The sequence below is a fragment of the Oxyura jamaicensis genome, chromosome 8, assembly GCF_011077185.1.
Source record: "Oxyura jamaicensis isolate SHBP4307 breed ruddy duck chromosome 8, BPBGC_Ojam_1.0, whole genome shotgun sequence".
Classification (NCBI taxonomy): Eukaryota; Metazoa; Chordata; class Aves; order Anseriformes; family Anatidae; genus Oxyura; species Oxyura jamaicensis.
The window spans coordinates 11,600,831-11,614,222 of NC_048900.1; the positions used below are offsets into that span (position 1 = coordinate 11,600,831).

The 13,392-nt window shown below is 45.1% G+C and overlaps 1 protein-coding gene across 9 annotated transcripts in view; it reads right to left on the reverse strand.

Moving 5' to 3' along the window:
* Positions 1-4,128: 4,128 nt before the first annotated feature.
* RASAL2 (RAS protein activator like 2) overlaps positions 4,129-13,392 on the reverse strand; it is a 142,727-nt gene continuing 133,463 nt past the window's right edge. For 6 of the 9 annotated variants that reach the window (XM_035333750.1, XM_035333746.1, XM_035333748.1 and 3 more), the window contains 2 exons: positions 11,502-11,532; positions 4,129-9,438 (listed from right to left, as the gene is read on the reverse strand). In XM_035333750.1, the coding sequence (XP_035189641.1) occupies positions 9,296-9,438; positions 11,502-11,532 (174 nt within the window). In that variant the 3' untranslated portion in view covers positions 4,129-9,295. The remainder of the gene's footprint in view (positions 9,439-11,501; positions 11,533-13,392) is intronic. The other 3 variants (XM_035333749.1, XM_035333747.1, XM_035333753.1) reach the window with 2 other exon arrangements.

Here is a 13,392-nt window from a genome sequence, read left to right on the forward strand (position 1 = left end):
CCTGTGCCAGTGCCTCACCACCCTCTGAGTGAAATCTCTGAATGAGACCTTGGCATAACAGGGAGCTACCGCTGAGTTTCCCAATGATGGAGAAAAATCTGAAAAGCAGTCTTCCACTTAAACCCAGTTATGAGAGTTTTGATGAGGTCTAGGTTCTTCAGTGATTACTTATCCTGAAAAATATCCAACAACAGAAAATGTTGCAGTGGTTTCTGGTACTATCGAGGAAAAGGAAGTCACTCCTCTTTCACTGCCTGCCCACTGGGGAAATCCTGAAAAGAGTCCTTTGAAAGTGCTAAAGGAACTAGTGCACATTGAGACATTACTGGAGAGCAAAGCTTTGAGCAGTGAAACACAGACTGTTTAACCACACCTGAGGTAAAGGGAAAAAGGTGCACACATCCTTAGGTACAAGCCTATGGGCTCAGTCCTATGTGGCCAAAGGGGATGCCTGTCCCCACATATTTCAGCTAAGTTGGAGGCAGAAGTTAATTCCCCGACTGATGAGAATGAAAGTACACCCAGCACCTTTTTAAGGCCTTTACAAAGCAGCTTTTTACTAGACATTCCTCGCTAGCGTCCCCTGTAAGGACAACTCCTCCTTACAGAGACAATGCTGGCTCTGCAAAACGATTTTCTGCACAGAAGTCAGCTGCTGAATGTGCACAGGGTGTCACTCAGGCTACCTGCCAGAGCAGGGGAGCGGTGCCTGTGGCCCTGGCAGGGAAGGCTTAACCTCCAAGAAAGAAAGAGGAAAACAGCAGTCAGCAAATTTCACTTCCCCTCCTTCCCCAAACGCTGTGTCACAGGTCAGGGGAGGCTCACCCAAATGCCCAGCCAGGCAGCTTCCACACTGACTTTTCCACGGAGACAAAACCAGCTTCTCCTGGTAGAAGCTGCTTCTCTGGATGCTGCCCCCCAGGTGGTGAATAGTCAGTGAACAGCTCTCCCTCATCTTGCTGAGGGCTCACAGAAGTGTCTTAATGTTTTGTGAGCTCCTCCCCTTGTGTTATCCATGCCACGCTCTTGTATACGGCATCTTGTTCAACCTCTTCCTTTCTACATCTCCCAAAGAGAAGAACATTTCCTTCTACCTTGGCCAAGACACAGAACAGGCATAACATTTGAGTAGCACTAACACAGACCCTCCAGCTAGGAGCTCTGCACAGGTTGTAGGTTATTCTGAGCAACCATCTCCCAGGCAGGGATCTACCATAGACTTACCTCTTCAGCCTTCTGCCCCCAACAGATTTACTTTGCTCCTACAAACACAGGGGCAACGCATGTGCACAGGCAGCGTGCAGCGACCTCTGTGAGCCTTCCAGTGACGAACAGGTTACACGCCGGTATCAGATACACTCCCAGGAAGGCCAGTCCCTACGTGACAGCGCATGCTGTGCGATACTCAGCACTTCTTTGGGTACTAGCATCATGTCCTTGTAAATATAGCAGGCCCCTAATTCTGAAAATTGATTTTCTCTCACGTGACTCTAAAGACCAGGAGGATATAAAAGAGTAGTTAACTTAGGGAGTTAAGATGTAGCTCCCATCGGTAAATCAGCCACTCCTACAGTAATAATTCATAAAGTGAGTTTCAGGTGGGGTCCAGGATGGACTCTGCCTGTTGATTGACTTACGTGAGCTAATTGTAGGGAGAGAAGCAACAAAGGGTGAGGTGAATGAATGCAGCTACAACTTAGTTGTAACTCTTCCTCCTTCACTGCATGCAGGACTTCCTCCTTGCCAAGCAAAATAGGAACTGCCCTCAACATCTGTATCCAGCTGCAAATAGAAGCCTAGACAGGCAAGAAAAGGGACGAGAAGCATCATTCATCTCTATGCTGATTACATTTCATTCTGCATTAGCTTCTATCATCACTCTATCATCCTTCACTTACAGCATCAACACTAGGTATTTGTACCTCGAAGTCTCCTTCTCCCTATTATTAATGTAATTGCCCTGAGGGTCACATTATAAAGCTGGAAGAACCTAAATGGTGTGGGGAACCTCCATCCTGAGTGCCCTGCTCCTGCCAAGCTACGCCAAAGCCTGCAGTATTGATAATAATTCCTCCCGACTTCAGCCAAAGCTGCTCTGCTACTGAGCTGGGCTGAGTCAGTATAATGAAACGTGGGTTCAGGTCCACAGAACTCACATTTCCAGTTTCATCAGCAGGATTATGTGTTCCCACAGAGCTTAGTAAGGACAAGGACAAGAACCGAGGGGTAGCCAGGCTTCGCGTCTACAAGCAAGACATCTGATCCACCTCTAACAGCAAAAAGCAGGAATTTAATACATCTTCTGGAGACATGAGGATATTTAATCTGTGAAAGGAGAAAGGTGAAGGACAGCAACGTGAGATGGATTCTAGTATGAGCAACGACTCTCTCCTCATGAGGCTAATATCTCAGTGTAAGCAAATTGGTATTCCACCTGCTAATGGACTTAAGCAGCAGCTGCTGATTACTTAAAGCAGCAGCACACATTCTTACACACAGGAAATCAAAGGCTTTACACTTGCATCCTTTATGCAGGAGGAGTCTTGGAGGGGAGCTTCTCCAAAAGAATTTCCCAGCTTTAGCAGGTGAACTACAGGAGTGCTAAGGACAGGTTTCAGAACCCTGCAGATTTTATCCAAATGTCTAAAAATGGGAGAAAAATTTGCACATTCACATACAGCTTTGTACAGTGAAAGTAAGGAGCACATCCAAGGTAAAGCAAAATTTAACATCCTCAGTAGGATACAACACTTCATTATCAGGTGCTTTGGACAGCCACAGAGAAGCCCAAAGCACTGAATGTATTTTCCTAGTGCCATCCTAGCCCCCACTTGTGCAGAGCTCCTGCTGCTCTCCCTCATTTTCCTCCCTGCCTCACTATCACCACCCTCACACTGCGCCTCCTTCCTCCCAGCCCTGCCTTTCCCTGCCCATTCCTCTTCCATTTAGATTTTTTGTCCCCTCCCCTCTCCCCATTCCAAAGCCAGGAGGGTAGATCTGATACTGAGACCTCTGTGCCCCACTAGGGCTCCACCACCCTACCCCTTGTCTCACCAACCTCTGCCTTGCCTGGTCACATCCTGGCAGCTGGGCCTGGCCTTCCCCCCGCACACTGCCTAGAGTTACCCCTGAAGAGCAGGAAACTCTCCTGGGTGAGTGCTGGCAAAACAGACAGGACATGGGTGTGGGAACCTATAGCTGCATCCATCTTCTTTGGAGATGTTTGTGCTGCCCTCGTGCCCAGAAGCATCAGGCTCCCGCTGTTTTGGGTTCTGTACAAACACGCAGGAAGACAATCCTGGCGTGAAAAACTTACAGCCTAAGCAAGAACAAGGCAGAACACGCAGGAGACTTGAACAGAACAAAGTATAGGGCCAGGGTGGAGGTGCACAGTAACAACTAGAAGTTTGCTGTGTGTATTTTGCAGGCTTCAAAGCTGTGGAAAAAATAATAGCAGGTAAAATGAAAAAAAAAAATCTTAGCAAGACATCCCTTTTATAGATTCTACATTCAAAAAGGTTTTTTTGACTCACTATATACAAGATTCATTACATATATGAAAGGATAAATAAAAATTACTTAGAATCCAGCATTTTATGCTTGTTATGAAATAAATATTCCTCTGTATGTCCATACTTCAAACGCTGCAGCATTGGGCTGGTGTGTGAGAACCTGTAAAATAGGAATTGACCGAGCAAGAAAACTGGTCACATTCACTGGTCCACATATGAGAGGCATAAACACATTAATTAATACCAGGTAGGTTTTTTTTCCACCACTTACTATTATGCAAAAAAAATCCCCTGGCCCAAAGCAGCACCCAGCAATTCTCCGTGTCTCCACAGCTTGTCGCTCTCTCACTCCACAACGCCAGACACCTCCCGGCACCGCAAGCTTCAGAAAGCGAGAGAGGTTGCTGGCACGGGGAGGCAGCGCTCAGGGCTGGCCACCCCATCAGAACATCCACGGAAACATGAGAAAGGAATTATTCAGCCACGGACCCCCTCCGAGAGCTCCAGGTGTCAAATGTAGCCTGTCCCAAAACATTAAGTTACACCGCGTTTCCCTCCTCCCTCTTAAGTTACACAAAACACAAGAACAACCTGAGAGCAGAAAGAAGAGCATTTTAAATCAGCAGAGGTTTACTGAGTCCGAACTGTTTAAAGTTAAAGTTTATTTGTATTCTTTGTAGGAATATCAATAAAAGACCTCAAATGTATCTATATCTGTACATATTACAAGAACCTTCAAAAATTATTCACAGAACAAAAATAAATCTTCTTTAGAACAAACCCAGGCAATGAAATGCAGAAATGGATCTCAGAGACCAAACAGTCCAGTGCTACTAGCTTAAAAATACGGCTTGAAAAACAAGTTTATTACTTTTTAAGGTGTACTTTGTTGAAATAAAAAATAAATTATTTAGAGCTATCACTGCAAAACAGTTCTGTGTAGTAACACTCTTATTAAGGCCCTTGAGACAGAAAATCTATTTTTACAGGTAGGATTCCTGGCAGGCATGATCTGTAATGACATGCTCTTTCTCATGGGAGTTAACTTACTGTGGGGAAGGAAATAACCTAAAAGCATTGGCCTAAAATTAACCCTTTTTGCTCTGTCACACTGGGCTGGGTACCTGTGGCTGACCGTGCTCATCACAGATTTTATTTTTAGTTACATTTAACAGTTCAACTCGGACAGGGATTGTTCTCCAGAAATGACACAGACATTTTCGCAGAACACAAACAGGATTCATACATACACGGTGACCTCAGCAGATAAATATTGCTGGCACACTCCGCAGGTGCTGCTGTAAAATTGATTGACTTCAATCACTGAGTTTTCAGATGAAGTTAAAAGCTGGTGGGTTAAAGCAAGCATTAAAACATGAAATTAATATATGATGTAAAAAAGACAAACCAAAGCAATTGCAAGAACATAAAATAAAATCAATTTCTTTGATGATTTATTAGATGGATATAGAATTTATTACTGGATACAACTCAAATTCTCTAACTCGAAAACATACACATCCCTTTCTTCCCATGCTCCTCTGGATCCCCTGCTTAGAGTTATTCCCCTGGGGAGGAATGTTGCAAAATGTGTAGCTGTATGAATCTGTGCTTTTACACGTAGCATTTCCAACACACCAGGGATGTAATAGTTGGTACTTCCTGGATGTGAAATGTGCCTATTCCCCTCAAAAAAAATATGTGAATTCCTTGAGCTGCAAGGAGGGGCATTTACAGGACACCATTCAAGGCTGGGCTTCCTCGGTTACCTATCCTGTAGCACTCCGGTCACCTCTGTTGTGCGCGCACTCAGCAGACACCACACATGACGTGGCAAAAGGGCACAGTGCTACAAAACGCCGCTGCTTCCCTGCCCTGCCACACCAGCCCCGAGCTTTTATGGAGAACCTGGAAGGCCGGGTGGCTTCGCGGTCTGGGGAGAGTCATCCTGGAACAGCACTCAGTAACGTGGCCAGCAAGAGCTGAGATGCCAGGAAGGGACAATTTTTCTGTTTCGGACTTGGGAATATACGAGTATCGCTCTGACAGGTTATTATTTTTTTTTTCCTGCACTACTTCAGCTGTTTCTAAATGATAGCAGCAGTTGCTTGCAATAGCATTAGCGCAGCCAGATGCTTTTGCTGAATGTATGAACCAAAACCTAAGGTCTGTAATGCTTATCGTCCCATTTTTTCCACTATTTTCTTTCATTGCTGCAGAAACCCAATGGCATTAGTCTTAATACAGACGAGATCAGGCCCGGTTAGGGTTCTTGTTTGAAAACAGACAGACCTTTTGGCTGCCACGTGGCTTAGCACCACTTGAATTTTATCAGACTGGACAGAATAGAAGCTGGCATTTTCACATATTGTCGGCTTGAAGCAGCTTAAAATTTCTCTAGAAGGCTGCTTGGTGACAAACTAGGAGAGACAGCTGCCTGCTGAACTCAGGAGCATAATGTTTTGTACTGCAACTAATCAATTTTAGTCTTGCAGCGTTTTCAGTCTGCAACCTTCATGTTCTTTTGGGTCAACAGGCAGCTTCTCTTCTGCACAAGGAGAGAGAGGAGTATATTTTGTACTTGAGGGCAGAAATTGAAATAGAAGAGAAACAACTGGCCTACCAACTAGCTGTGAGGATGATATCAGTGGGTCAGACTCTTTCAGAACAGCAACTTTTCCCAGTCTAAACGCTTAAGAAATATAAAGGAAAAGGTACATCATTCAGAATGAGGCAGCCCTGAAGAGCTCACTAAAACATACCAACCTTGGTTAAATTTCCCTTTAAAAAATCTGCAGCGAAATGTTGCCCTATTGCATTTCTCTGCAGAAACCAAAGGGGACTCCTAGTAGTCTTCAGCGTTGAGCCATAGAGCGCAGCCAGTGGTCTTTGACAGACTACCAGGAAGCTGGGGAGCTCTGGTGAAATGTGTTTCCCAAATTAACGTTACACTAATGCTGCCAGCGTGACATACCTGCATCTGCCTTGTTCTAGTCAATGTGTTCCTAGGACTGCTTGCTCTCACGTCTCAGAACGCCCGTACTATTTGCCCTGTGTATTTAATTACCAATACACGTGGCCATCTGCGAAGGCTACTTCGGGGAACAAATTGCCCAAGATGCAGCTGTGTAGTTAAGAACATAGCAAAGGGGAGATGCAAATCACACAAAAATGCTCAACTAAAAGGGGGGTTGCAAAGGTTTCTTATAAAAGAGAGAGCTACTCACAAGTCTGATTCTTACACACCAAGAGTGCCTACGGCTGTGAAGCATGAAGGAGGAAGGAAAGGAGAAACTGAAAGGCACACTTTGAGGAAGAAAACAGAGGTCAGCAGTTACCCAGAGCTGGAAGACAATTTGGAAAGATTCGAGAAGAAATCACTACTGAGCAAATGCAGTGCACCACCCCGGGGGCGTCAAAGACAGTGCTGACTTGGCTATGACACGCCAAGAAGCAGAGCAGGATGCTGCAGGGCCTGTAGCACCAAGTCACGTTCGAGCAGCCAGAGAGAGGCTTTGATCTGAAAGAACTAAGCACTAAAGATAAAACCCAATTCACTGCAGACAAGTCTCCTCTAGATGCAAATACCAGCCTTGTTAAGAGAGATTCATACACATTTTCCTCATCCATCCTACAGTGCAGGAGATGTGGTCTCTGTATTTATGCATAGTTAGTAACGTAACGTACTTGTGTGACAGTGTTTAACCAAAGCATCTTAACTCACAATAATCAAGGCATAACAGTTAACGTAGTGTGCTCGGTCACAAACTGAAATTTGCCCACAGAGGCAAATTCATTTCATTAATTCATTTGCAAACAACAAATAAACTTGACAACAGACACTGAACTTGGGTCCTCAGTATTGCCAATTGTTCATGTTCAAGGCAACATGGGTCCGTTTCTCGCGGTCATGGAATTGGATTGGAAATTGCTACATTGTTAATGTAGTACAATTTTAGAGATTCATAAATGAAGGCCAGAAAGGATAATGAGATAACAGCTCTGACCTTGTCCCTACCACAGGCTGCACAATTTCAGGCAGGTACCCCCATATTCATCTCATGAACTTGTTCCCAGTTGAAGCCTGAACTGTTTTTACTAAACACATCCCACCTCAAGGCATCCTTTGGAGGTTTTGTCCCATTTTTGTGTCAACACTTCCAATTTCCAAAACTGGTCCGAACAGTTAATCACACTCACTGTTATTAATATATTCCTGCAAATGAAAACTTGAATTGCCGTTGCTAAATTTTTATTGACTTTCAGAGTTTGGGCGCCAGAGATGTATAGCAACAAGTGAAAGCCAAGAGTGGCACACTACTACTTGCCTCTAGAATCTGGGACTTCAAAAGAACCTCGGACTAAATATTGGGGCATTTGATAAAATCATGAGAATTGGCAATACTGTGCAATTTGTTGTTAATCTTTCACTATTTGTCAATGTCACTATCTTCCGTGAAAAGAGCACTTCTTAATTGCACTGACATACAGCCTGTAAATATGCATCTGTGAAATGCAACTGAAAGTAATCACAGGTGAAAGTTCAGTCAAAACTCCTTAAGAAAAGATGGTGTGTACAAAACTTAAAAAAAAAATCACCCTTAAAAGTATCCAGAGAGAGGCAAATTTCAGTGGAAATGGAAGATCTTTTAACAAAAATGTGCAGAAAGCATCTTTCACTGGAACTCGACAGGGTAAGCCAGTGGCTGAAATAGTGAAATTGAACAACACAGAGTTAAAATAAGGAAATCTCCTTGGAAAATTGAAATTTTGCACACAGAAGTCTACTTTGCTGGGCATCGGCACCCTTTGGTTAGCTCTTTCCTCAGAGCATTAACCTGATTGTTCCTGATGGAGTGCAGAGAACGAACTCAGGATGCCGCTGCATGGTGCGTGAAGTGAGGATTGGATAGAAATTAAAAATAATAAAAAAAGGTATTTACAGGTTTGCAAATTCTCAGAACAGAAAATATAAACTGCATTAGAACCGGGGTAAAAAAAGACAGAATCCTACCTTGAAAACTGCAGATTCCCTCTGTCTTTTTGATGGGGAGCCTGACTGTGTGCAAATGCAAGGAAACAAGCTCGCTGCTCCAAGTTTTTACCTTGTTCGGAAAGACTGACTTTTTTTTTTTGCTGGAATCCTACCCAAGGTAGGTACAGGATCCAGCAAGAGTCGACTTCCTCGCTAAAATGTTTGCTATTGAGTTGGCATTCAGTTACAGAACAGCTAGAGAAGAGGGGAATAAAACCAGCAGATGAGTTTTCTTACAGAGTTCATTTTACTACTATTTCACTCCACTCATGTACTTGTATCGGTCAGCCTGATATACAGCTGCTAACTAATGTACCCCACTGCTCAGCTCTCTCTCACCCACAACACACATGCACTCACACTCCCCTCTTCCCCCTCCAAGGACTGCAGTGCTTTCAACAAGAGAAAAAAATAATAATAAAAATAGCAATAATTAAAAAAATCTACAGTATTCACTTCCTTTTGGTATATTACATCAGCGTTTTCTGTACATGACCCACGAGCTCCAGCTATTTACACAGTGATATGGAAGGACTTGTTCTCGGGAGCCCGATTCTCCTGGCCTTGCGTGGGGAATTAAAGCCCACCGTTCAGAGTTCTTTCTCTTTTCCTTTTTATTAGCAGCATCATGTAAACCTGTAAGGGGAAGGGGGCTATTTGGGGAGTTTCTCGAGTCTGCTCCCTCTTGCCCTTCTCCTGGGGAGACGGCCGGCAGCATCTGCCCAGTTAGCAGCTGCTGTTTTTGAATTCACCATTCTCCGTGATGGAAAGCTTGGTGGGGTTGGTGGGGGAGATGCCATTGCGGACTTGCATGCTGTAGCGCTCCTTCACTTGCGTCAGGGCACTCATCAGCCGCGTGTTGGCAGAGTCCAGGGACACGATCCGCTTCTCCTGCAACAAACACCCCACAGAGTCAGAGCTCCTTCACAAATACAATGCCTTTGCCCCACAAGCTTGCTTTACGGGGATTTTCCAGGCCCTGGGGCTGTGACAGTATCTTCAGATGGTTTCTAGGCAGAGGCAGCTTTGCTAACATTCTCTGGTACGATGGGATGTCTGCCTCTTTCTGTTTTCTTGGGGTAACGTGGCCCTGTGCACCGCGGGCTTTCCACGTGCCCGTCCAGCCCTCCTGGCCTTTTTGCATGATGGAAGGTGAGGGTGAGTCAAAGTTACGTTGGTGAACTGGTGCAGTCACAGTGGCTTTATCCAGACAGCCTCTGACTGAGGCAGATGCGGTATTTTGTCATGGAAGGCGGAAGAGGGGGGCACGGGTGTTGGCGTTAATAACAACAATAGCCAATATTTCTTTTTAATATGTTAGAAAAACAGAAACAGGCAGCAGAAAATAAAAGTGGTGGAGGTTTCATCTGGCAGAGAAAAGTGCAGGTGGTATCTAATGGCCATTGTGTCTCTATTTTGGATGGAATGTGCTCAGAATAAACTCATGGTATGTCCAAAATTAAAAAAATAATAATAATAAAAAAGCAAATAATGGCAGCCTGCAGTCACCAGCAGGGATGAGGGTGCAATAGCAACATAGAGAAGAAGCAGCCAAAAGCTACAACTAAGGGGTTACTTGAGGTGAAGGAGAAAGAGGGCAGTGTGGGTGGAGGGGAGATGCCATCGACAGAACACAAAGAACAAACACTGAACACACTGCTCCTAGACCCATTCCAGCTCAGAGGGGCTCCCGGGCTCTGCCGAATCCTGGGTTCCCACATTTTCATACTTCCAGCCTCCACTTTTAGCGAAAGTATTCAGAAAGCTAAAGGATATACACCGAATTTATTTAAAAATAAGTAAAATTGAAAACCCACCAACACAACCCAGCCTACTAACAGGCCGTCTGCACTGGGACTCGGTGCTGGAGGGTCAAGCTGAAGAGTTGGTGGCACAATTAGTAATGGCAATTTTTGTCTTCCCTTTAAAAAAAATGCACACACAGCGGCAGCAGAGATGGCAGCAGGTAAACACACCCTTCGTGCTGCCAGCTGATTGGCTTTTTTTTTTCTTTGTGAAGGAAAAACACCTGGTTACTCGACTGGAAAAAGCTGCATGCAGGAACTCTTCTTCCCAGTCCAGCCCACTGAGAAACAAAAGGGAAGAAAAACGATGTCCAGAAGGCACAAACATTAAGGGACAGTTCAGGCAAACTGCTGAGGAGACAGAAGTGCTGCACCAGCCCCTTGAGGTTTTGATCCCAGCACATCAGCTGTGTGGTTCAGCTGTAATAAGTAATGTGGGCTTTTCTCAGTGGGCTTCCCCACAGGGGTAAATGTGAGGGTGCAAAAACAAAGCAGAATTTAAGTACTGCTTGTGCTGCAGCCCTGGAGAGACCAAGCTCTGTGGAGCAGAGCAAATGGAGGAGGAGGCAGAAGTCAACAAACAGCGAGGTAGGCTACGGCCTGCCTAGCACCTTCCCTGATCCAGTCAACATAAGCAAGGAGAACCGACAAGGGAGGAGCTGAAGGCCTTAGCCTTTCCCCTCATATAAATAGAGGGGATATGTGAAATGTGAAGTAAATCCCACAAAAAAAAATGAAACAAAAACAACACAGCTGCCTTAGCAGAATGTGTTCTTCAGCAAGTTAAAGCTCCTCCTCCTCAGGCTAAATTTTACCTAGAATATGTATTTCAAAACTATTATTTTTCTAAATAATCTATCTTTACAGCGAGTTAAAAATGAAAGGCTGGTTACGGTCTGGCACTGATGAGTGCTCGCTATACCAGCCTGCACAACAGCTGGGAATCTACACCTGGAAAGTCCATCTTAAAAAGCATCAGCCCAGCAATTAGAGGCATCTTCTCGCTCAAAGGAAAATACCACCTGCCCAACACGTCTACCACACAGGAACTGGGCACAGGGAGTGGCAGGAGCTGGAATGGGTAGGAGGGCAGTGCTCTGGGCCAGGACTGGGTGCTGCTCAGCTAGAGAACTGATTGGGTTTACTTGCCTGTTTGAATTATCTCATCCCCATTTATGACCTGTAATTTAACACAGCGGAGATGTCACTTGCAATAGCAGCTGGGCTAATACTCGTTGCAGCTCCAAGGAGAGAGCTCTGCCAGACCTCCCCTCCTCAGCCTGGGACACTCAGAGGCAGCTCGGAGGCAGCCTCCGGCACCGCTGCGCACGCCGGGCACTGCCCAGAGCCAGTGCCAATGGCACATATCCTGAGGACAAGGCTGTGCATTGGTGTAGCATTGGATGCTGCACCTGGACACTAAAGAGCTAAAGAGCAAATGCTGAAAAGCATCTCGTGGTGATGTAACTAAGCAGAAGCAGCCCAGGTTACTGCTCTTTCCTAGCAGCCACTCCTCTCAAACAGGTGTGATAAGCCAGGTTCCAACTCCACTCCATCAATCTCATGTGGAAAACACCTTTTCTTATCTAGCCACTGCTTGTGGATCCCCTTGCTAAGAGAATCACAGGCTAAGAAAAAATCTTTCAAGTGTGACTTAGAGGGATTGCTACATAACTCAGAAAACACTAGGGCTCCTCTGGCGTCTGTTCCGAATCTCACTGGTTTCCTCTTCTGTGCAGGTACCCATGGAAGGGCAACTAACTGCCTTGCAGCTCTCCCCGTGAGCTGGTTGAGAGTTAACCAGTCAACGTTTGCTGATGACCTCACTTGCTCAAGAAACTAACAGCACTTCAGAAGAAAAAAAGTATCAGATCATAAGAGGAATCATTAATGCTACTGTTTTGCTACAGACTTTACAGTGATTTCCACTGCAAGCAATAAATTAAGCATGATTTGATCAAATGGGATCAAGGGGCACACCTCTCCAGCCCAGAGGGTTTGAAGCCTTCAGAAGTCAGCAGCTGTCCCTTCGGCCAGCTGGTGACACTGACAGACCTGGCTGGGCCACCCTCCGGCTTTCTGGTCTGTGACCAAGGCTGGGAGCCCACTGGCACAGAGATAGAACAAAGGGAAGGGCAAGTTTCTTATTCAAGTCACAATCTCTCAAATCCTCCCCTCCAAAATCTTTTTTCAAGTGTTTGCTCAGTGTCCCTTTCACCTTCTTGAGGCAGATGAAAAAGGCATCGCCTCCTGCAAAAAAGAGGTGGCTGTTGGGTGAGCTGCTGTCCATCAGTTCTAACAACGAGGTGTCCTGGCTGTGGGTTCTCCAAAGAGTGGCCTAACACGTTCAGTTTCTACTCCAGCTGCCACCTGTCATACTGCCTGGAGTGTGCTGTACTGTTCCCCCACTGTGATGAAAAAACAAAGTGACCAGCTACCTTCCTGCTCACTCTCCTGCACCACACTCTCCCCTTTACATTTTGAGTGCAAGTCCTCACAGAAAGGATTTCATGTGGAGTGCATCTTGGGAAGGGCAATTACACCGGTGTCTTTGTGTACAACATCTTGCACAATGGCTAGGAAATGTACGGGGTGTAATTCCGGTAGGATTTTCTTTGTATTCTCTGAGGTCAGATAACAGAAGTGCAGTGCTATTGTACGCAAGTGACTTATTCAGATTAGGTAGTATGGATCTAAAAATCCATCCCTCATCATTTCTGCAGAAAGGACTGTGGGAAAATGGGCAGGAGCAGCAGACAAAACGTAGAACTTTTCAGATTATCAAAAAGAAATCTGCTAAAAAATATGCTTCTAACATCACCAGGCCTTTAAAAATACATTTTTTTTTCCACATTGTATTTTCCCTGCAGTTCCATGCAAGCTCAAACATTTCTATTACTGCTGTCCATTCAGCAGGAAAAAATGGCCAGGGGATGCCCTTCTGTGCTCACTTACGCCTACGTTCAAAAGACACCAGTAGCATCTTTAACAATATGCAGCTGAGGCTTTTATTTCCCCCCCTGTACATAGAGGGAAAGAA